This window comes from Chaetodon trifascialis, chromosome 6, assembly GCF_039877785.1.
Source record: "Chaetodon trifascialis isolate fChaTrf1 chromosome 6, fChaTrf1.hap1, whole genome shotgun sequence".
In the NCBI taxonomy this organism is placed as follows: Eukaryota; Metazoa; Chordata; class Actinopteri; order Chaetodontiformes; family Chaetodontidae; genus Chaetodon; species Chaetodon trifascialis.
This window is the reverse complement of record NC_092061.1, coordinates 16,435,963-16,462,064: the sequence shown is the minus strand read 5'-3', so window position 1 is coordinate 16,462,064 and position 26,102 is coordinate 16,435,963. Positions and strand designations below refer to the sequence as shown.

The 26,102-nt window shown below is 40.5% G+C and overlaps 1 protein-coding gene across 1 annotated transcript in view; it reads right to left on the bottom strand.

Annotated features, from left to right (window-relative positions):
* LOC139333132 (transmembrane protein 132D) overlaps nt 1-26,102 on the bottom strand; it is a 247,995-nt gene that overhangs the window by 57,985 nt on the left and 163,908 nt on the right. Inside the window, exon 5 of the mRNA XM_070965412.1 lies at nt 14,714-14,909. Within this exon, the coding sequence (XP_070821513.1) occupies nt 14,714-14,909 (196 nt within the window). The remainder of the gene's footprint in view (nt 1-14,713; nt 14,910-26,102) is intronic.

Sequence of the window (26,102 nt, the reverse complement as noted above, 5' to 3'; positions counted from 1 at the left end):
AGTGCATTATCTCACTAAGAAAATCTGCTTTCAATCAATCTGCCTTTTCAATTAAAGCAGCACATGAATCCAATGCTGCCCCAGCCCGGGTCAGGGAACTCACCACTTCCAGCTCCTTCTCTTGAGAACATGGCTTGAAATCCATCCAATCTGTCAGCACTAGTTTGGGTGCGTTTTCACATTGCAAATACAATGTCGCTTCATTATTTTTCACAGTATTATCATTATCATTGTGCTGTGTGGAGACATATATTCCAATCCCACACAGCATTTCACTGCAATTGCCAACACTGAGAAACTTTGCTTGATATGTCAGAGTCTATTGGGCATAATTGCATAAACTAGACACAATATGTGTAGGAGTTTCGGACTGATGAGAGCTGAGAGCAGCCGTGGATGGGAGGGCGTTTTTTGAAGGTACAGTTGATTCTTGTGTGACTAATTCAACCACACACTGCGTGATGAAACATGTCCAATTGATAACTTCAAGGCAATAAACACCCAGCTGGTGGGTGGACAACAGTGTGAGACTTTGATCGTATCAGATACCTCCCAAGTGTAAATGTGTGTAGTTTTAGGCAGGATGTCGTTCAAAAAGAGCATTTTTTCTCACGTAACCTTCCTCACAGCGACTGTATAAATGATGATACAATGATCGTTCCTGCTGAAAACAACCTTTGCTCTCCATCTCTGTGCCATAAAGCCACAGTGAAATAATTTCAGCTTCTGTAACTGGATGCATTTCAGAGTGAAACAGAACATACGTGCAGAAAATCTCCACAAGGCAGATTTAAACCAAATATTTTAGATTTAATTGGACTGATAAGAAGTGGGTGTGACCGGGCGATTAGGGGGCTGTAGTGAGACATGAAGCCGTAGGAGGCTGTTAGCCTGCACCTACACCTCCATCACCTTTGCTGTTAAATCAGTAGGTGGAGGATGTGGGCAAATGAATGAATAGGCACTATTATATTGCTGTGCTATCTACTGGAAGGTCAAGTGTGCTTCTTTTTCTTTTTTTCCCTTTTTCCTTTCAGTATACTGGATGAGTTAGCTTGTCATCAAATGACATTCAGTTGGATAAATGCATGTATTCACCCCTGAATTCAGGATAAGTCAAATAAAATATTTCATGCAAGAGGAAAGACAGTCATTATCAGAAAAAATATTCAAAATAATGAATGCTAACACAATAAAGAAATTATTTAGCAATTAGAACTTAAAAAATGCATTTTTTATTTCCCTGTCTCATCTATACGATGCAAGCACCAGCACCAACAATGGACTTTCTGTCTGTGATTATCTCTTTATTCCACAGCAGTTATCCAGAAACAGAAAGGCCAACCTGGGTATGAACATCAGTTCAAGGTCTACGAGGTTACATATACTGATCAAATCATGCCTGTCAGTCATGTTTGAAGGATTTTCGCTAACTCCCCCTCGATAGACGATTGTATCCTTAACTATTGTACCTACTTTGCCAATGTCTCGCTGTCCCTCCGTGTACCACCACCTGTCTTTCTGTCACAACACTAATTGCAGCTGCTAACAAGATGCTAATGAGCCTATGGGTAGCTGGGAGTCAGTCACCCTGTTGCTGGGGCAAATTAGCACATACCTAACCTACTTCCCTCCTGTCCCACTGCCAGCATGGAGAGCAAAGGTTGAATCTGTGGACAAAAGCTCCCTCATGTGCACACGGAACACTTGTGTTGGCATCACAGATACACCTATACGCACACAGGTGCCAAAACAATAATAATCTTCTTGGGGACGGTATTTAGATTTGCCTGTGGTAATTATGCACACAGCTAATTAGAGCAGGTAATTAACCAGAGAGACTGGTGTTGTTTTAAGGCTTTCCTGAAACATCAATTATCAGGAAAAATATGGTTGGAATAACACTGAGTGTTTGTTAGTGCCTCCAGTTTGTCTATGTATATGTATACATGTATTTTTTATGTATTTCTGTTAGTGCTGTCAAAAATATGGCGTTATTAACGCGTTAACGCGAATCAATTTTAACGGGTCATTTTTTTATCGCGACATTAACGCTCTTTGTGACCTAGTGAACTTGTAGTTTTTACTTCTAGTTTTTTTGTAGCTGTGGCCACAGCTAGTAACATTAGAAAAACTACAGGATCCGATTGTAAACCGGAAACAAAACAATAGACACGCCTCACGCACGTGTTTTCTGTGGATGTCAAGTGCGAAACACCGAATTGGATGCGAACAAGATTCTGAATGGAAAGTTTAGTTTCAAAAAGTTGCCAGATGGGTCGACTGACAAGACCAAAGTTATCTGTGTGTATTGTTGGTGTGAACTGAGTTATCAACGTAGCACATCCAGTCTGAAATACCACTTGATGGCCAAACTCACGGCGAATGCGAATTCTCCGCCGCCTCCTTGTCAAAACCAGGCGACGATGGATGGCTTTCGACAGAGGCAACTAAAAATAAGCCTACTGCAGCTGTAGACAAGTAATGTTCATTCTTTCTGGAGAGAAATAAGAGGCTGCGTTGATAAGCCTCTGGTGAATAAACAGAAGAGCATCATAGTCTGACTGCTTGTATGTTCAAAGGAAACTTAAGAAAGGAAACTTTAAGCCATGGTTTAACTGCACTATAGGCTGAGTCCTAGTTTACAATGATGAGCACTTTGTAACTTTATCATGTATCACCCTGTTTTGATCCCCTAGAAAGGGTTGTTGAATGGGCTTTTTTGTAAGCATTTATTTTTTGTCATCTGTTTATTGACAGTGTTAAAATGTGTGAGATTTGATTCATTCAAATGTGAATGACTGCTCAAAGTGAGAATGTTAGTGTGAAATATAACACTACATGTTGTTGTTTTCAATAAAAAACATTTGCACAAAGCAAGCCTATCCACTTTTCCATGCTGATAACAGTATTAAAATGATAATTCAAGGGACATTTAGAATAGATAAAAATGTGCAATTAATTTGATGACATTCGTGAGATTAATCGCGATTAAATATTTTAACCGATTGACAGCACTAATTTCTGTATTTATTTGTCAGGTGTTCATGTTGGATACTTTTGAATAATGAGATAAAGCTATTTAATCAACTTATTAGGATGAACAGATCACATCATTGTGATCCCTGCTGCTGATTATAATGTCATGTGAAGTGTTGCACAAAGACAAATTTATCAATAAAAAAAAAAGTACTATTGTGAGCATCAACTAAATGTCTGAAATACAGAATGTAAATATAAAAAGCAGCTGACATTTCGCTTGTCTCCTCACAAATTTATGAAAGGCAAAAAATACAGAGAGAGAGAGAGAGAGAGAGAGAGAGAGAGAGAGAGAGAGAGAGAGAGAGAGAGATGGAGAGGAAATGGAGAGAAAGAAAAGGAAAAGGATGGATGGAGTCAGTGAGGGAAGGGGGGAGAGTGGGGGAGGGAAAGAATTAGAAATTAAACGGAGGGAGGGGACTTTAAAAGGAGAGAGTCATTTTAAGAAGTCAAATTGAGAGAGGGAGAGACGAACAGATAGAACAGGAGGGAGGAGGGATGAAGACATTTGGTAGATATGAAAGCTAACAGCCCATCCAACCACACACACACACACACACACACACACACACACACACACACACACACACACACACACACACACACACACACACACACACATGCATGCACGCGCACCACTCTTGCAAAGATCCCAGGGAGAATTGTACTTTCAATTTCCAGACCCCTAATTGCATTAGAACTGCCCTGCTCTCGTCTCCTCTCTCTCTCTTTCTCTTGCCCTATGTCTCTCACTCCTTTCTCTCTTCCTATGTGCTGCCCAGGACTTCCAAGGGACTATTAGATGGTGCTCTGCACCTCCACTGGGCTCTCCTGTTTCTCTCCATCTTCCGCTCTCCATAGCACTCTCACTCCCCTCTGTGCCCACTTCTACTATTTTAGCTTATCTAATTTCCTCCCCCTCGTGGTCCCTCGTTCTTTGCCGTCTCTTCATGTCTCCATCCTTCTCTTTGTCTCCTTTTTTCACTTTTTTCAATTAGTCAAACCTCTAGCTCTTTTTTCTGTCTATTCCCTTTCCTGCTTACGTCCATCAGTTTTACTTTCTTCCTCGTCTTACCCCCTCATCCTGCATATTGTTCGTCATTTTTCTCTTTCTCCTCATTTCTCTCTCTGTGTCATCAGTCTGTCTATCCATTTCTTGGTCTTGTACTTCAGGCTAATTTCATATGAAGGAGGGTTTCACGTGCTCACTTTGTAGAGTATATCTTGTATCCTTCTCCCTCTCTTTTCTCCGTCCTTTTTCCCAGACAGGTTTCTGTCTCTCGTTGAACACACCGTCTCGTTTTCTTAAGTTTATGCATTTGTGCAGCAGCGGTTGACCTAAGTCTTAAAATAATGAGGGGTTGTAGTAAAAGGGTTGCCAGTTTTAACTCCAAGCTGTCACCCTGGTGGCGAGACTCTCCTCTCCCTTTTAGATTGTTGCTGATGTACACTTGAGCACACCACTAAGTCCCTAACGGCCCCAGTACAGCTGCTTTAGTGGCCCGTGAGGGCACTGCAGTTGGACTAAGCAGCTCCCAGGCAGGATGTGACAGCATGAATGAGGCTATTCTCAGTTTCTGATGTGGTTCATAAAAAAAAGAAAAGGTCAAATCAGGGAATCTTGTCAGAAAGTGAGAGCATTCATTCTCTTTCCATTTCTCCATTTGTCTCTGTTCATGCCTCCTCACTTCCTAGTACGAGTTGCCTCATTTTCAATTTACAGACCTCCTAAATTTCTGTGGGTTTCATGTGGGTTTTCCTTCCAACCACAGTGGGTGAGTTCATTTCTCATTTCTCAAAATGAATTAAAACCCAGGACACATCACTCTTTGGTACATGATTACTCATCCTTCACCTACACGGTTATTTGGTGCGATCACTGGTGCCTCCATGTTAGAAAAAAACGTGCCATCTTGGATGCCCCTAAGGAAGGTATAATGCCCTCCACTGAGGTGGTCCAGTGTCCAAGTAAAGGTGATGAACTTCCCTCTAGGGTGCCCTTTCAGTTGAGACAAAGTGATGCGGTCCCACACAGGCTGCCATACAATGAGTTGGTCTCCACGTGCCTCTAAATAGTTTAATATTTAGTAGTTCCCTGTGTGTTTATCAGTGGTCATACTTTAAATCTGAGTCACATAATAAAGCAATCTTATTCTTAACCAGGATTAACCAGGAAACTTTTTGCACTCTGGTGCCCCTCTGTATGTAGGTGGTGCCCTTAGTTTAGTTCCAACATCTTTGTTGGAAATGTTGTTTTCATAAATATTTTGTTCAGACACTATCGATATGGCTACAAAGCAGTGGAGATATTTGCAATGCTAAAAATACAACAAGTGACAGGGTTTTGTTTGAGGCTGACTGGCATCTGCATCACATCAGGCGGATGGCGAATTTTAAGAGGAGCAAATTCATCTTCCTCTTAATACACACTGCCTACGGCCAATGTGCTTTCATCTCGCTTATTTTATTGACTTTTCATGCATCTACTGCCTCTTCTTTACATTTAGTTTGAAAGCAGGCTTTGTCATTTTCTAACTTCCCTCCAAACTTGTTTTCCTCACTTTAAACATCTGTCCCTCTCTCTCCCCACCTCCTCCTCCACCTGCTCTTTTTCTCTGATTCTTGTCTGATTGGAGCCAGCGAGAGCAGCTTGGTATGAAAATGAACCTGGAGCCAAGGACATGCAAGTTCTCAGTCACCCAAATACACACACAGGCACACACATACATAGATGATGTTGTATTTGTTGATTAATTGGGTGGTTGACGGCAGGTAACAAGCAAATACTGCAACTAAAGACAAGTAAAGGGGGCATGGGTGAAATAAAAAACAAGGATGAGGACTTGCAAACTTCTGTAGAACATGGAGAGACGCATGGTAGTGAATACAACATCAGTAGTTGAGGTTAATAGCCAGAATAAGAGGGTCAAATTAGCTGAAATATCTGAGGAAAAGTACCCCCCAACCAAAAAAGGTTAAGACTTTGTCAGCCTTGAATGAATATTATGAAAAATATGGAGAGAATAGCCCTTTTCTTAATCATGATTTGACCATGGCCTTGAAAATAAAACTCCTGTGAAAATTTTTTCCTCAAAACCAAAATGCAGGCAACTATGCCAAGCAGTGTGTGAGCTATAACAGAGAGTGTATAAGATTGATTCCACAGAGTGTTGCTTAATGTCAGTGTAAATTAGCAAGCACAGGTATTTAAACCATTGCCAAGACACACACACACACACACACACACACACACACACACACACACACACACACACACACACACACACACACACACACACACACACACACACAGGAAATAAGGGAATTGAGAATTCTATAGCTTGAGATATAACGATAAAGAAACTGGTAGGGGGAAACAGGGAGCAAAGGCTTTGTCTAATAAACACAAAAGGTGAATCTATAATTGAGTTTGAAAACTCTGTGTGTGTGTGTGTGTGTGTGTGTGTGTGTGTGTGTGTGTGTGTGTGTGTGTGTGTGTGTGTGTGTCTGCTTTCATCAACAGATTATTGACTATTCAGTTTCCTCTTCCGACTTGCTGGATTCCTTTTGGAGAGAACCAATCAGAAGAAGCAAATTAAGGAGCCACTTAGCATAACTGCTTTTCTTGCTTTCTAGGTCTGCATGCACGCACGCACACACACACACACACACACACACACACACACACACACACACACACACACACACACACACAGCCCACTGAGAAGTCAAACTCACAGGCATCTTCAAGCAATAAAGAACAAGTGTTCCAATTAATAATTAATTACAAGGCAAAACCTCAAAGAGAGGTGGAGGAACAGGGAAGAGAACAGAGGAGAGTTATGAAAGCAATACAATTTCAAGACCGGGCAGACAAGGAGGAAGATAAGGAGGAGAGAGAGTGGAGCTTTTCTCGGTTTTCACTCACTCTTTGCCTCTTCTATACACAACAAACAAATAAATGTATGCAAATAGGAGCAGGAAAAAACTAATGCAAAGGTCCCAGGTAGTAACAACAACAACAACAACAACAACAAAGAAAAGAAAAACAGATGTGTCCTGCAGGTTGTCAAGAAATTGTCTCTCTACATTTTTTATCCCTCCTTCTTTGTCAATCAAAAAATGTTTATCTGGGTTATCGGCAAAATGGTCGCGGAGAAACGCCGGTGCTAACATGTGCACATGCATTTTAATTAATGTATTCATATTATGTGAGGAGAAGATATTTTTCAGTCTTTCTCGCTCTCTGCCTCAATCTGAGGGGTTGTGAGCCTCATTCCAGACAGGTGTGTAATGGCGCTTGTAGGGAACGTAAAACAACATCATTACAGTTTCAATTTGTCAGACACTATAATATCTGTAAGAGCAAGGAAAGTACAGCCGGTCCATTTCTGCACTGCCTTTTCATTGTGCTTTTCTGCTGGCTCAAATAACCGGTTGTTCTGACTCTCTTTTTCTGTCCATTTGTGTCCATTATTTTCTATTTTGTTTTCTCATTAGTTACATCATAGATATGGGCCTGCTGTAAACAATGGAGAAGTCAAAGATTGATACACTGAACTATGCGAAGGCAGGACTTTTCATTTTAAGTTATCAGCATGTTAACGTTAAAACAAAACTGAGTCCAATTCAGATTCTGATGCTAGCACTTAGCATACATTGTGACGCTGTCCTTGGTGCTGAAACTCTCAACAGTCCTGTGCTTTACTGCATTTTCCCTTATGCAAAGATTCAACTCGACTGTGATCAGTGACTATCTACTGATAGCACCTCCTGTGCCTTCTATGTACTGTACATCTGTTCAAATTCTTCATTTAAACTACCTTCTGTACCTTGTGAAATGGAAGAAGGCCATATGTCTACTACTACTGTTATTATCATTACAACCTGATCTCAAGACTAATTCTATATACCCCATATGGAAATACTGTACTTGGGAAGATTGCCCTCCAGTAATTTGCACTTCATAAATGAAATGAATAACACAGGTTTTTAAAACCTTCAGACTGAAGTAGTAGTGGTAGCATTTTGTTTGACTCGCTTTACAGAAATGGAACTGACATTAGCCTACATTAACCTCTCTTTCTTAAAAATATAATGAGGCAACAGGCTTGTTTAGCTTCATTCTCTGCCTCCCACAAAAAGGCATCTCTGCAGGTGCTATATTGCCTGTAGATGTACAATTTAAAACAAAGATCACTGGCTAATAGCTGGAGGTGGAAGCACAGTGATCAAACTATTTCAGGGTTGTGGCCATGTAATTATCTGCTAACTGCTGGCTAAATAAGTGCAATTTATTTTTCAAATGTCCAAATCTCTTTCTGCCACTTTATAAGCCTCCATTAAAAATATGCAACGAACACAAAGGCTGTAATCTTTAACAAAATGCAACTGGGCATCAACAATTCATTTTTATTGTATCCCATCTAATGACATACTGACATAATCTGAGGCTCTTTCAAACAGACTGTTTGATATCCCCAGCCAATGGGAGTACAGTCCAGAATTGTCCAATAGGACTGTCCATTGGGAATACAGTTAGTTGCATTTTGAACCAACAATGGACTTCCATTTTTCAGAGCTGTTTATTGTGCGAGGCAAATGGTGGCCAAATAACTGCCCCTGGAAACTATGAATGTTGTGTAGCTGTAGCTTAAAAATGTCCTTTCTCCTTCTTAAACATTTGAACACTGAGTCACCGACTTTGAAAAGCAAGTGGACTTAGTTCTGTTCAATAACTGGCTGCCGCAGTGGGTTGCCATTCAAAGGATGACTGTAGGTCCACTTTTCAGAGTGGGTAATTCACATTTTGGCTGCTCTGATCAGTTTGCATTTCTTATGCTCCACCCTACCGTTCTCCTTAGGCATTAAATTCAATATCCCCGCTGCCATTCAGTGAAGGCTCTGTGAATCCGGTGATAGATGGTTTGTTTGAGGAAGAAGTGACAGGAACGACACGGCATAGGGAATCTGGTACAATGCTTTCCTTTTCATTCTCGATGGGTGAGGATTGAAAGCTGTGGTAGATTACACTGTGCTCTGTGTTTCTTTCTTGTGATTTTTGTTAGCTGATTCACAGGCGGTCAACGGAAAAGATGCCACTGAATGGACTAATGTTGACAGCTTAGTCACAATGTTGACTTTAAATGAGAAGTATCAAATAATGCACACATTATAAATGAATAGCTTTAATCTAAATTCTCCTCATTAATCTTAGTTCCCCTCTCCCAAATCTTACATCTGTCTCTTTCTGCCAGTCTACCTATGTTTCTATCTCTCTGACTCTCTTTTTGTCTCCCTCCCCATCCCTCTTTCCTCTCCTCACCTCTCTTCTCTAAAAGATGAAACCAATTTTTCAGCCCCCGCAGGAGACAAATTACTCCTAATAATCCCTCGTTTCCTGCAGAGGGCCTCTTTCTTTCCCGCTCAGCCAAGAGACCAGAACCTTAATGGATATGCGGAATTAGGAGGAAAATGTCGGAGAGGGTTTGGTAATGACAGGCTGTGTTCTGGTTTTCATTGTTACCTTGGAAAGAGAGAACCCACTGCATTACCACATAAGTGCTGTTGATAAGCTGACTTATGATTTGGGAGATGGTAGATGATGGCTGAGGTGGAGTTGAATCACCCAAACAGATCAGACAAAGAAACAATGTTTTAAAGCCAGTGCTGAGTGCTCCTGATGCAATTATGTGCGAGGCTTCGTTTTTAGGTAGTTTAAATATGTAACAGCTGTAAAGATCCCACGTTTCGTTACATGGTTGTACTGCACTTTTGTTCCAATCCTCAGATGTGAAATTATTTGGGAAGGAGGATGCAAGACTTTGTAAAAGCTTTTCCATCCAGCTCCCTTTGAAGATTCAAGCTCATAATTTCATTCCTTCTCCTTCCTTCCTCCAAAAGACCAAGACACGCTGAAGCTTTCATCTCCGTGACCTATCATGGTGACCCCAGTCAGTAACAGACACCTTAAACAACCAACCAGCAATCAACACCTGGTCAGCAGTTCTGGTAAACAAATCAGGACGCCAAAATGACTTGTAATAGCAGTCATTTCGATGCTTTTACCCAAAGGAGAGAGGCAACAAAAAGATGGAGGGAGAGAAAGTGAAACTAGGCATGCAGGTGTGTCTATACAAAGATGTGTGTTTGTGTCTGTGTGAGACCACAGAGAAATTCAGATAAACAGAAGTCACATTTTATTTATTTGTCTTGAATTTTGAGATGTTTATGTATTTGAAAAGCAAATGCAATCACAGCGTAATTTTATATGGAAATGCTTTTAATGTATCTGGGGCACAGTCAGTAAAAATGAATTCCATTTAGTTTCCCTACAACTCGACTTGTGGCACTTTAGCATGATTGACATGATGTCAAGTCAACTCAAATACTAGTGTTAAGGTAAAGCAAAGACTTCTCGAATCTTGGAAAAGTCAAAGATAACACGACACAGGATGTCTTTACTGCTTCAGTATTAACCAAAACTATGATCTTTCCTTAAGTATAACCACAGTTAAGGTTGAACCTTTAGTAGCCTACACCTAGCCAAGGGGACAAAGGACACAAACCCCTTTGTCTGATGCCAAAGTCCAATGTTCATCTATCACCGCAACCATCTCATCAAGACATCTGCGCGGTACTGGAAAGCAGCATTTTTTGGATGCTGACAGTTCCAAGGACCGCTGAGCATCCATGGATTTGATTGAGGGATCACTGAAGTGTATGGATACTCATACTGTAGCTATAATGGCTATTTTAATGACTATTTTACATTTGGTTTGGCTCAAATTAGGCTTCAGCATGGCTGCCATAGTAGCAATGACAATGGATATACAACCCCGTTTCCAAAAAAGTTGGGACATTGACAAACGCGTAAATGGAAACAGAACGTGATGATTTGCAAAATACTTAAAGCCCATATTTAATTGAAAATAGCACAAAGACAAGACATCAAAAGTGAGACTTTTGAAATTTCTTTGTTTTTGAAAATAATATCCTCATTTAGAATTTGATGCCAGCAACACATTTGAAAAAGGTTGGGCAGGGTCATGTTTAGCTCTCTGTTGCATCAGCTCTTCTTTTACCAATACTCTGTAAGCGTTTGGGAATTGAGGAGATCAACTGCTGTCATTTTGAAAGCTGAATGTTTTCGCATTCTTGCTTGATGTACAATTTCAGCGGCTCAACAGTTCAGGGTCTCCTTTGTCATATTTTATGTTTAATAATGCACCAAACATTTCCAATGGTGACAACTTGGGGCTGCAGGCACTCCAGTTTAGCACCTGGACTCTTTTCCTACGGAGCCATGCTGTTGGAATATGTGCAGAATGTGATTTAGCATTGTCTTGCTGAAATAAACAAGGCCCTCCTGAAAAAGACATCATCTACTTGGCAGCATATGTTGCTCAAAACCTGTAGATATGGTTCAGCATCAATGGAGCCTTCACAAATGTGCAGGTTAGCCATGCCATGTGAACTCATGCACCCCCAAAACATCACAGATGCTGCCTTTTGAACTGTGCGCTGATAACAAGCTGGATGGTCATCTCTTTAGCCCGGAGGATGAGGTATCCATGACTTCCAAAAAGAATTTCAAATTTTGACTCGTCAGACCACAGGACAGTTTTCCACTTCACCTCAGTCTATCTATCAGTCTATCATTATTAGACTGTTGCACTATTTGTCACACAGTGGTGAACCTCTCTTCATCTTCACTTCAGAATCACTTTTTGATGTGACTAACCTGTGGCCAGTTAACCTCATTCATTGTGAGATGTTCAACCAGTTGTTTCTTTCAACATTTCACAGCTTTTCCTGTCTTTTGCTGCCAACTTTTTTGAAACCTGTTGTGAACATCACATTCTAAATCAGGATATCAATTTCAAAAAGTAATTACATTTTTCATTTTCAACATTTAATATGTTGTCTTTGTGCTACAGTATTTTCAATTAAATATGGGGTTTGAGTGTTTTGCAAATCGTCACATTCTCTTTCTATTGATGATTTGCACAGCATCCCAACTTTTTTGGAAACATGGTTGAATTTATGTATTATATTATTCATTCACATAGCTGACAAAGAGGGCAAAAAGCTTTAATATATAAGTGGAGAAAACATGACAAATGAATTTGCTTCCACACAGGGCGGTCAACGTCACTAAATTGTTTGATGAGCATGAAAACACTGAATCATATTGGCCTTCTGAGTCACCAGCACTCTCCGCCACCATCATCAAAACTAGAGGTGGGCGATAGCTGTGATAGCACAGAGGTGGGTTTCAACCTGATATCAAGTAACACAGGATCATGGACATCAGCAGCAGAGAAAAATATGTCATTTTCATGAGGTGAATGCATTATGAACAGGCTACTTCACTAATTATTAGAATTACCACCTAATTATTTAAAACACGTGAAATTTCTTTTTTTACTATTCTCTGTTTATGACTTCATCTCATGTATGTTTAAACAAAACAATTTTTCACAGCAAGTAACAAATGTTCATCACGTGAATTGTCTGAACTTCAGAGGAGATCACTGTGCTCACACAAAACAACATTAGAAAAGCACTACTAAGAGTGTTCATGTGCACAAAATGTGATCTAACGTGATGAATCCATTATATTTTGTTCCGATCCTTTAGGGAATGTGAATGTGACATAGTCCATCATTTTTGGAGGATATCAGATGTCACCAGTACACCGTCACCATCATCTCGCTAGGTGGTCTCAACTCGGTGTAATTCTGTGAAACCTGTTTCAGCATGGTCTAAAAACAGTGTTGAATAGTGGGCTGTAACAAACAAACAAACAAAAAAAACTGCTCCATTTTAGTAGATACTAGCAGATTAATTACGCATCAATGGCTGATGTTTTGTTAGCATTCAATTAGCATAACATTAGCTAACTCTAACCCTGTCAGTAGCTCACTTCAATCCATAATTCTCTTTATATGGGAATTTCTTTTTAGCGCGTACTTTTACATTTCTGATGATGAACGACTGACAGATGACATGTGACAGGTAACGACAGCTAGCAAGCTATCCTCCAAAAATGGCGGTACATCATCAGATTTTAAATGAATGTCTACCTTCATGATTCAACTAATATCCATCAGCATTTTCACTGAAAAACACATTTAAATACTTCTGTTTTAAGAAACACAGGGGAATGAGATGTAGCATTATCAGTCCTGAGCTCCTTTCAGACTGGCCCCTTAAAAAAGCTCACAAAATCCCAACAGGACTGCTATTTGAAATGATGGTTTCAAGCTTGCTTTTTGCAGTGTGTGAAAGAGACAGGGTTTGCAAAAGCCCTGAACAAAATTGGGTTTTCTCACTAGGGCTTTGCTGTTTGAAGGAGGGCTATCAGGCCAGATTAGCTTTACCTCAGTGGTAATGGAACTGGGAGTATTTTGAAAAGCATCCTTCTCCTCACTTTTTAGCCTGAGGGTCTTGGTTGCCTTAGCCAGAGCAGCGATGTCTGCTTTGGGATGTGTCTGTTCTGATTTGTGAATATATGAAGAAAATGGTTGTATTTCATCTGATTAGAAATGTCGGAGATTGAAGCAGACGTTTTGAACATTCCTTTCCTTCACCTGACCCTGTCTTTCACAAAGCAGTCATAATTTATTTGTAAAGGTTTGATCTCTTTTTCAGGCAGCTTTTAATTGAACATCAGGAGTTTTTTTTTCACTTCTAGGGAAAACTGGATGGCAACAACGCATGCAGCAAAATACACAAACTAAATGTTTTATTTCATTTTTACTTAGTAGCTGTTTCATTTTCATATGAAGCTATTTTCAGTAAAATAACCTTTCAAGATTTTTGCCAGCAAGCAAAAGAGGAAAGGAAAGAAAGGATATGAAGGAAAAAATAATAGACGTAATTGAAACAAGTTTTACATCATTTTAAAAACATTTGATGTTTTGAATGAGGACTTGCATATTGTTTGCTGCTCCTAATCAATATCAAGGCTTCATGCTGTGGCTATAATATTAGCAGAATATGCTTTGCAAAGCACAAGTTAGCCATCAATTTCTCAGATAAGGCACATTATTGAGTTTTTAATGGTAATTTGATAACATTACATCATTCTCTCCTCCTATCCGTCAAGTAAGCAATAAAGACTCAATTTCATTCTTTCTTCCTTTTGTTTTTCATTAAAATACTGTGTGGTAGGAATAGTGAAGATTCTGGGTCTCGACGTGAAGCAGCCATGAGGCCTAAAAAGGCAAAACTTTCCTGCCACACATGGAAAGCGGGTGTGAATTTTAGTGGATGATTGCAATAGCATTTGAGTCTGCAAATGCATACACACTGACGGTCTCAGTAGGTGAATTTGCATCCATGTCTATTGGCACTGTCCCTGTGTGGTTGTGTGCCCATATCAGGCTGCTTGTCATTTTGAAACCTGTGAGACTGAAACCTGCTGCGTGTGTATGTGACCAGGAGGCTTGTAGCAACAGGAGGGGGTAAACAAGCTGACCTTTACAGCTTTAATCAACCCGGAGGAAGAGGATGGGCTCCTGGTGTCAGCAAGAAGGTTAGGAGGAGGAGGGAAATGGAGGGAAAAATGGGAGTCTATTCCAGCATAAGAAATGTGTGCTGCTGGGTATGTCAACATGTATTCTCAGAGATATTTGTATCTGTGCTCATCGATCAAGTCATGCCTCACCTCAGCCAGTGGTACGATTCCCTGTATGTCGGCGTTGCTGATGTAGAGGTGTGAGACTTTCTCTGTTTGCCTGGACGCTGACTGCATGCCAGCAGGGTACTCGATGTTCCAGTGCAGAGTCTGGGTTGGCACCAGGTTGATCACGTTATCTACCTCAAAGTCCAGCTGCATCACCTCATATGATAGACTTTCCAATCTACAGAGACAAACAAAAGAGGGAAGGGAAAAATGTTATTTTTCAGAGTATTGCAATCTTTCACCCTTAAACCTGCAAAACCAGCCTCTGACATATGAAATAACAATAATAATAATAAAAAGATAGATAGAACAGGCTGATAGAGTTAGAAAAAGGCCAAGGACATGAGCACAGAGGAAGTAAAGGCAATAAAATGAAGTGAAAATAAAGGACATGAAGGAAGTGATAGGCAACATCAACAGTTTATGAGAGTATATGGTGGAGGTCCTTAGAAAGCACGAGCACAATCATGGAACCCATCAGCTATCTTCTTATGACGATTGCCTTATGATGATTTAACGCTCAATGGTGTTTACATGGACACTTATAATGCGATTATGATGAAAATGTGATTAAAAGCATTACCCCTATTAATATGTTTACATGATTTGGCAGTTCTTTGAAATCCCTTTTACATGCTACTTGTTATTATTTAGCTTTTGTGTGGAATTGTGGGTACCATTAGTTTCTACATCTGTTGGCGCCAACTTATACTTGCGTTATCGGCGAAAAGTGCGAAGAAGAAGACGAAAATGACAAGGGCATACAAGGACTGTGCTCTCCGTTCATATCATTTACAGTTACAATCAAGGAAATGCATTATGTCCATGTCGCTCAAAACTTTCAGCATGAATTCTGTTTCTTCTGTGAACCAAAAATGCTGTTTTTTCAGTCCCACCATCTTTCACGTGACATTTATGATGCGTGTCACTTCCTGTAGATGCACAACTTGATCAGAGGGAAAGAAATGTGATTAAGGTGTATACATGCCTTCATTACGCGAGTAAAATTGCAGTCTTCCAGGTATCTTAATGTGACTAAGCGTACTATAATCGCATCATTAGTGTCCATGTAATTGTAATCAATGTTTCAACTAATCTCGATAAACAGATATCTGAATATGAAAGAAGAATAAGAAAGAAAAGCTAATAAGAAGCTAAAATGCTGTCAGACCATAGCTGATGTGTTTCACCTCTTTTGCTCTCCCCATAGACTGTTTACCTGCATGCAACCAAAGCTCAAACGTGACTGATCAACTCTACTTGGACTAAATGGAAGACAAATGGAGACCAGATTGTTTTTGATTTCCAAATCTTGCCCGTTGCCTCCAGCTTCTGCTTTCGTTCGCAGATATCTGTTTATAGAGATTAGTAAGAGCACCGATAACCACCCTGACACCACAAAATCTGAGGAAGCCTATGCACAGCACAGAACAGCATAGTACTGACCACATTTGAAAGATCGACAAACATGGTTTGGATGTGCTGTGCAAAAACACGGCAGTATTAGCCACGATGACCAAAGAATACCACTTTCAGAGCATGACACAGAAAGGTGATAGAGAGGGTTGCTGTCGCCATTTCAAACTGGGGGCACTTGACCTGTAACTTCAGTCACACTTCAAACATTCTGTAACAGACTCTAAGTGCCTTTGTCACAGTCACTTCAGCTGAAAAAATGTGTATATTACATCCACTTTAAGCATCTACAGATACTTCTGAAAATGTGATTATGATGATAATAACGACCCGGATGATGAAGAGGATGGTGCTGAAGATTTTGGTGATGGAAGTAATAATGACGAGCGCTTCTGCCTTGAGGACTGCGGAGAAGGTGCCAAAGCTGAAATCCCACAATCCATGTGTGTGTGTGTGTGTGTGTGTGTGTGTGTGTGTGTGTGTGTGTGTGTGTGTGTGTGTGTGTGCGTGCGCGCGCGCATGAGTTTGTGTTTGTGTAAGTGCGTGTGGGAGGGAAATGGGGAGTCAAATCATCCCATCCAAAAATAATGACACATTTTACAGCTAAATAGATAGAAACAGTTTGGTTTTATGCCTTCTCTGAAAGGCCTGTGGAAGTATGTTTATGTGCCTCTGTCCTCCTCAGTCAGTGTGTCTAAATATTGTGATGTTTTGCATCACCACAGACCAGCAGCATTGCTCAAGGTGTTTCAGATGTAGGCTCATCTCTAATTTTCAATAATAAAAGGAGACATTTAGCTTAGCTAAGCCTGGAGACTGAAAACAGGGATAAACAGCATGTCTGGCTCTATCCAAAGGTAAGAAATCCGCTCTGAAGCCACTGTAATTCCAACACACATTGATCTTAAAATCATTATCAGGATCTCTCGGTCATACTCCTCCGAATCTGTTCTAAAATCTCCAGATAACCACTTTCAGATTCCGTTCAAACTTTCTATCTGGAAAACTGCTGCAACTTTTTTTTTTTTTTTTTTTTAAAGACATCTTTTCATCACTTCTAACTCACTAGTCTGATTCCTATACACAGAAATTCGACTGTCATTTTGACAACTTGGATTTCTGCACATCATGCCCTCACAACTTTGCAGACTGTCATTACCTGCTTTGCTTCTCTGCCTGTCAGACACCCTGATTCTATCTCCTGCTAGGGAGAATCACATCCAGTTGTATCATTTATCCCTCCAGAAATTCTTTGCATCTCCTTCTTCCAGGCCTGAGCCAACTATGGCCCTTTTCACATGGTACTTGTATTACCAGGCGGCGTCAAGTGATTTAGAAATGACCCCCATTTGTGTTATCTTGTGCATTTGCACAAGATAAGCAAAGTCTGCATTTTACTCAAATTTCCTGATATATTCCCTGGATATGATGCCAAGGCTCTGCATAACATACGCTTCCGGAATGACGATGAGCCTCCTGAATTTTCATCCAAAATGCGGTCAAAACTTCCATTTATAATGGCCAACTTAGCCTCCATAATTCTTGTTGGGGCAGTGTTTGGAAGTCAAGCCCCAGTATCGGATTGTTGTCAGGTGCAGACTGAATTACTGAATGAATGATTAAGAGCCAAAATAAAATGAAATGTCCACACGCAACTCTAAAATGTTGTGTTTGTGATGCTTAGGCTGTCGCACAGAGAGCAAAATAAACACAGCGGCTCTTAAATAAAAATGCTATCTGAAATGTGACATCAGTACATTTTCCGTGGTCAAGATAGCAGTGAAATATACTCACTGACAGTTCACGGTAAGTGCAACACAAAAGACCTCTTGGGTGGGATTTTCGAGATAAACATTCGACAACGCAGTCGACTGTTTCACAGCCACAAGAAATGTGCTCTGAAAATAATTTAGATACAGTTTAGCTACTGAAAAATCTCTCTCACTGTATGTATTTCCTTCTTACTGACACACACTCTCTCTACGCACCCAAACACACACACACACACACACACACACGCACACACACACACACACACACACACACACACACACACACACATCCATCTTGAATTAGACAGGAAAAAAAGGTAAGCAGCTGTAAATTGATTTTCGAGTCAACGTTTTATAGCTCTCAAACACACGCACACACAGATAAATAGAGGTTAAAGGTCATGACAAAGCCAACTGCTGGTCTGTGGGGGTCTGTGATATCTAGTGTGTCTGTGCGTGTGTGTCTAGGGAGATGGGGTGAACAATGTGTTACACAGATAGATTAAGGAGAGAAAACTGATGGGTGTCAGATCCCCTTGACCTCTTCCAGATCCCTCCATCAGGCTTGCTTTTCTTTCATCTGTCTCGACCCATCTGTCTGCCCTGCTCCGTCTCTTACAAAACCCAACCTGACATCACATTACAGTTATCCCTTTTTAAAGAGAAAGGTTGCTTTGCTTTTGTTTTTCTTGCTTTGGTCACATGGAAGGATACTTTACAGATAACAAAATTAACTAATCCAGGAACGACGACATTATATTATCTACCATCAGCCTAGTAAACTGTTACCTACCAAGTCATTCCTGTAAGCCCACAGCTTTTTTTTCCATAAGTCAGAGCAGAGACATATACAGCTGTAATCATACAAGGTCATAACGCTCCTAAAAAGCACAGGCCTACCTTTTGTTCTTTATCTTATTTCATCCATTACTGGCTGTTAGTGAGCAGCAGCTCTTTTCTATTAGCGCAGTCAGGATAAAGGAGAAGGAGAGAAACAGATTCCTTCATTAAGAACATTTGAAAAAAAGAAAAAAAAAAGCTCAACCAAAGTCTGATGGTGGACACAACAAAATGACTTGATCCAAGCATGATGGATCCAGTGAAGTTCCATGTTTTGGGTAGCAGGACCTTACAGCATCATACCGTAGGTGTCCAGCCCAACAAATACAAGTCCAGTAATGAAACATGCCATGTGAACATCATATGGGATATGTGGGGAACAGTCACCAAACCTTCACACATTGGAACAACTCAAGACTCAACAACTGTATATATATATATATATATATATATATATATATATATATATATATATATATATATATATATATATATATATATATATATATATATATATATATATAACATTATGTCCAAGACATTTACTCCCTGATTATTAAACTAAGACGAGTCTGATGTGGCAGAGCTTCCGGAACAATCAGAGCTTCACAGTTGTAGTCAGTTCAAACATCCTCTCACCTTTCAAGTCTGCATTAGTGCTCAGTATAAAAAGAAAAGTCAATCTTCATTAAGCCTTTTGCAAATCTAAATCCTTATTTCTCTTGTTTCATGCCAATTTTTGGGAAGTAACTTGCATTCAGTCCTGGGAGCTGTGCAATGACAGTCCTCCGTAAAATAAAGTGTGAAGAGTGTGTGTGCAAAGTGTGAAGTGCTTTGCTGAAGGACACACTAAAGACTGCAGTAGTTTCTATGTAATATGACAGAGTAGCAAAGAGAGGACAAGAAGGAAGAGAAACTTTGCCCATACTTTTTTAAATTTTGAATTTTGGGGGAAGGCTCTTCGTGTGTGTATCCATCAATACGACTTGCTTTTTAACCTCGAAGGACACAGCAGCAGTAGCCCTATTTCATATATTCCAGGGAGAAACCTTAAACACAGCAGAGGTTTAGACACATGCACACCGAGACACAAAGCTCTGTCACTCTCACTCTCTGTTCCTGTCTCTCTCACACTCGCAGACGCATGCACACAGGCGATGCACAAGCAACACACTTCTCTCTGTGTGTCTCTCTCACACACACATAAACACGTACAAAGAACCAGCCAGAATGTGTGTTTGGGTGCAGTGTAATCGCTGGAGCTGAAAAAGCAATGTGTCTGCAGTGACAGGTTCATTCAGGTGTTAGCTCCGTCCCAACCACAAGGCTCCAAAACAATATTACACCGTCCTCTAGTGCATAGGCATACACACACGCTCACACACATGTATGCACCAGAACATTGTGCGCCAAGGCTTAAAACCAACTGAACAAAACCACTGCAGAAGTTCATACTTTATGATGATCTCTGAGAGCGTTTCCCTTCAGGCGGTGCTGACTTTGTGCTATCAACCCTCTCACTGACACAGTGATACAGGTTTTCAGTGTTGGTCTGAGCGGGTCATCATGTGTCATCTGACCTGGTCTGACAACCCTCCTCCCAACCAGCGTGACATGTGGTTCAGTTCATCTTGTAAAGTTTGAATGAACCATAAGATACCATAGGCTGCAGAGGTTTGCAGCTGCCTCACACACCTCCTCAAATTCCTGATCCAGCTCCTGGCCGACGTTGGGTTCAAAGCACAAAAGAAAAACACATAAACGCCAATGCCTGCCTGTATGTCTCAGTGAATCCACATTGGATGCTCTGCACCACACATTTTTCAGCCATTTTTTGCCAGACTCGCCCAGTGTCTACAAACTCTGTCTGTCTGCTACTCCTACTGTAGCCATCAAACTGCATGTGTGTCTATATGCTGACCTACATGTCTAGGCCTGGATTCAGAGTTTTGGCCCTTGGAGTAACACTCTAGAAAAGCTAGCCAATATGTAATTTTGTGTCTCTCACTGGTCTGCCATGGCATGAGTGAATTTGCATGAGAGACACACATCATTAGATGGTTGGCTGATTAGGAAAAACCTCAATTTGTAGTTGAAGAGTAAATTAATTCATCAATTCAATAAATTAGTTCTTGATTCCACTTTGATTATACCTTGTTCTAATAGTTGTTATCAGGATTGAGAAGGTGGGTGGAACCACTACTGGAACCACTACTGTACGTTCCATCTCCTAACAAAAACTACAGTGAACTAATGTCATCTAGCTTTGGAGGGAACCAACTGGAATCAAATTCAATCGGCGCAACAATGATTTTCTAGAAAGAAACATTAATAACAATCGTTATTAATGTCGTGACAATCGTGACAGACAATAGGCTAATTAGACGTGAATGCAATGCATCCGCAACGCATGCAGTGTTTGAAATGTAAGTCCAGTCACAATCATAAGACATTAAAGTTCTTAATCAAGTTGTTTGGAAAGCTATAAATACATACCCTTGAGCTTACTTATAACTGAAACACAATGGTCTTAAACTTGTGTTTTGGGATTTGTAGCAGACATTTTGCGTATGTTCAGAACTTCCTCTAAGGCAAAAATAAAAGGGTCCGTACAGATAACAGTGAATAAACCGCAAAACACAAATTACAACTATCTATTACAGAACAACTCTTTGAACTGTTCAATAAGAACATCTGAAGGTGGACCTTTTATGCCTGACTCACCTGTGTTGGTCAATAATTGACTGCAGTTGATTACAGTTAAGTTGATACACAGTGAGACAGAAAGACACACACACATGCAGATCTTTTTGATAGTGAAAGTTTCTCTGCCTATGGAGACTGGCCTGTCTTAGCCTATAAACCCAGATAAAAGATAAAAACTTCTGGCAGCTGAGGGTCTTGCGTGCAGGCTGGACTCACTTCTTACACTTGTGTGTAACTGCTTTGGCCCCTCTGGAGTCTTAGAACTGATTAGGAGAGATGATTGACTATTTTTTTCTCTGTTTATCTATTTAGCCATCAATTAAACAATTTGGTTTCCAGGCTTGGTCAACAGAGACAGAATCTTGTTTGCAGCCTCGCTGACTCTGTTCTCATTCTTCACAGGTCTGTTTTACTGTCTCTTCACGTGTGTGTCTGTCTTTAGATTTATCCATCTTATTTGATTTCTCTGTGGAAGGCAATGTTGGTCGGTCCATCAGTCCACCAGTTTGATCCAGATCTTAACAAAGATTTGGTGGATGGCCATGAAGGTTTACACAGACATTCATCATCACGAGAGGATGAAACCTACTGACTTTGTTGATCCCTAACTTTTCCTTGAACACAACCATCAGGATGACGTTTCTGGTTTTGAGTGAAATTTCTCAATAATTATTGAATGGAATGACGTTAAATTTGGTGCATTAAGTTGTAATAATGACACCCTGACGTTTATAACACCATCATCGGATAAAGATTTGAATTTGTTACTCTGTGTTTAGTCCTAATTACCAAATGTTAGCATGCTAACACACAAAACAAAAGCTGGTGAAAAAGGTGAACAGTACCTGGTAAACAGGTAATCTGCAAGTTAGCATTTTCATTGTGAGCATGCTAACATGTTGACATTAGCATTTAGCTCGTTGTACCAGTAGCCTCATAGAACTGCTGGTGTGGCTTTAGACTCTTTGTATTGTTGAACTACACACACACACACACACACACACACACACACACACACACACACACACACACAGTTTTAACACTGACACATGACACACTGTAGCGTATATGAAAAGAAATCTTTCAGTCTTACAATCTTGGTGTCTCTGTAGGAATGTCTCAGATTGTGTGTGTGTGTGTCTGTGTGCGTCCGTCCTTGGGCTACCCCCTGGGTCAATGCACCACGTTTCCTCGTCTTTTGGCCCATGTAACAAATGACTGCCCCACATACACTCACACACGCACACACACACACCTTGAGACACCTCCAGTGGCCTTGCTGTAGAAGTGGATACACAGTCAAGGCCCCGTTCATCTCTCTGTCACAGCTTTAATAAGAGGCACACAAAGTATTTGAACTGTTTCTCACACATGCACACGCTCACATCATTGCTTGAGTGATGAAGTCAAGTCTCAGTTAACTGGGCTCATTGCCACACCCAATATCGAATATTCGATTTCTTACTGGCTGTGGACATTTTGTACACCACTGTTCTTTATATGCTGCTGCTGAGTGGCCATCTCTGCAGATTTTCGCGCTAGTTGGTTTTTGTGTATAAGTCCTTCCTTGGTCTGTTTCCCTTTTTTCTGTACACATACATGTGTAAAATGGAAAACCAATATGGCCTGTGTTCTCAAAACATTCTACAGATGTTGGTCCCCAGAGTTAGAACGGACTTAGGCAAAAAGACTTTTAAATACTTGCTGCTCCCAGTTCTTGGAACAACCTCCAAAAGGACCTGAAACTGCCTGAACTGGTCAACTTGGGAGAATTTAAATCTATTTTAAAAGATCGAGAAAATAGCAGTCTTGGCCGCTGTGTCTGTTTTTAGCAGCCCCTTCGTTATTTCTACACTTATCCCATTTTAAGCAGTTGTTCAGCTGTATGCTTTATTGATGTGTTGTCTTTCTGATAATCACTTATTGTGTTTTTGTTGCAAACTGTTTCGCTTATTTGTAATGAATGCATACTGAGTGTGAGTGAAGTGTAATGTATTGCTCTTGTAACTGAGTCTATGCTGTCTTCTTGGCCAGGTCACTCTTGTAAAAGAGATTTTAATCTCAATGAGGCTTTTACGTGGTTAAATAAAGGATATATATGACACACCAGATAATTACCAGGGTATCTGATCTGAAACTTATTAGATTTACTTTCCTGAGAGAGAGGTCTTGCTCATGTGTTCCCCTTTGGATTTCTGTTTTGAGTGTGAGTATCAATTACATTTTAATTAAATATGAGCACACTGGTTGATTCTGATATTTACTGAGAATTCCACTTTTCCCCAAATATTTCTTGTTCATTTTTTGTTCTTGTTCTTTCTCGTCAAGGGAGTTCAGCTCCCTGTGGCTCCCTGCAATTCAAACCCTGCTGCTGACCCCTCACTGCTTTGTCCTCCTGAGGAGAAACAGGTAGGGGTTTAAGTCACCCTCAAAGTTGCAAAAAACACACAGAAGATCCATAAACATGCACAAACACGCACACACACACACACAGTCGCACCATGCAGCAAGTGCAGTGAGGACAGGTTGTCTTATGAAAGTACTGTAGGAAAGTGGTGGTCTCGAGGGGAATTCAAAGGACAATACAGAACACATGCACGCACACACACACACACACACACACACACACACACACACACACACACACACACACACACACACACACACACACACAAACAAATGCACACAGTTATGTTTCCATCACTGAGACTATCCCTAACCATAACCTAAGCCTAACCTTACTCTCACCTTAACACAAGTCTTTATCCTAACATCAAATGACTTATGTTAAGGCGCTTTGTGCCCATAAGGAAGACGTGTCCCCACAATGTGAGTACTACACACACACACACACACACACACACACACACACACACACCAAAAGACATGCACCGCTGGCAAGAAGAGAGGAATCATCCCCTGGGAGAATACCAGGCAGGAAAGAAGGGATGGAACAGCCAGGAGGACAAGGAAAAAGGCGAGGGAAACATTTTTCTCTTTTGGCTCAGAGGAAGTTGTCACTTACAGCAGTTCTCCTCAGCACCCGCACAGCCAGTGGCTGACAGCAGGTGTGCATGTGTTACAGAGAGAGAGACACAGGGGGTTTGGTAGAGAAACATGTGATATGAGACAACCAGAAAAGGTAAGAGAAGGATAGATAGGTGGGTAAAATAACAGAATTAAGCATTGTAACATATTAAAAGCAATATGGAAGATACATTACAGGGGGAAAGAAATAAACACATGCAAAAGGAGGTAATAACACACACCTTTTCTCTATCTCTCTCTCTCTCTCACACACACACACACACACACACACACACACACACACACACACACACACACACACAGCTGTCAAGAGATGTGTTAGCTGCAACATGGAGACAGAGAAAGACAGAAGTAGAGGCAAGACGATGCCAGGCGGAACCACAGGCCGACAACACTGTCACGGCCATCTTCCACCTTCACCTTCAGTGTGTGTGCACGTGTGTGTGTTTGCCTGCCTGTGTGAGAGAGAGAGCGTGTGTGTGACAGCTGGATGCAGAGATGCAAAGCACCATCACAGACAACCCCTGTCAGTTTGGCTTAAGACAAGCCCAAACCCTGTGTGTGAAAGGGTGTGTGTTTGTACGTGTTAGAGCGCATGTCACTGTGTGCATTTTTGTATGTGTGCTTTTCACCCCAACCTGGCAGTCCATCAAACATTCACACTTAATTTCAGCACCTCAATGCGCACTTGGTTGCAGCCATCCATCCAACACACACACCCGCTGAGTCTTTTTAACCTGGTTTAGCCTCCACTGACCAGCTGTCAGATCTCAGTGGCCATCAGTTACCAAAGCCTATAATGTCAAGGGAAATGGAAGAAAAAGATGATAGAGAGAAAACGGGAAGGAAATCGGATGCTATTTTAAACTCTGTAGAGGGACAAGCCATTGGAGTTAACCACATTATAAGACTACTCAAGATTTAATGACTGCTCTTATTGATGCAGCATGTGAAAGAACAGCTATGAGTTACAGTGTTTTGCTTGGTTTGGGTAAATATGAGATGTGGGAAGTAAGAATATATATATATTTATATTCATTCAATTAGATTGAATTCCATGACTTTAAATATGACATAATTCAATATGATATACTTTATGTATACCATACCAAACTACACGCAGTCAATAGATTGAATGAATGAACAGATGAAAGAGGAATTAATTCAATTCAATTCAATTCAATTTTATTTGTATAGCGCCAAATCACAACAGAAGTTGTCTCAGGACACTTTCCATATAGAGCTGGTACAGACCAAGCTCTTTTATCTACAAAGAAACCAACAATTAACAATTAAAGTATTAAAAAACCAAACCATGTTGGCTCTCACCAATCAAGTTTCAAGGCTGCAAAGAGTTTGTAAAAAATGGATGGAGCACATAAGACGCTTCATTTATAAGATTCTTGCATCTAGAATTCCAGTCAAAATTGCTCACTGTGTTACATGTTAATGACATTTTCTTTTAACATTTGTCATTTCATCTTTGTTTTTATCCAGCTTTTATTATAACTGAACTTGGAGCTATTGTTGATTTCTCACTAAACATAATCATGCAGATGCTTTCACACACAGCCTTCAGCACACAAACT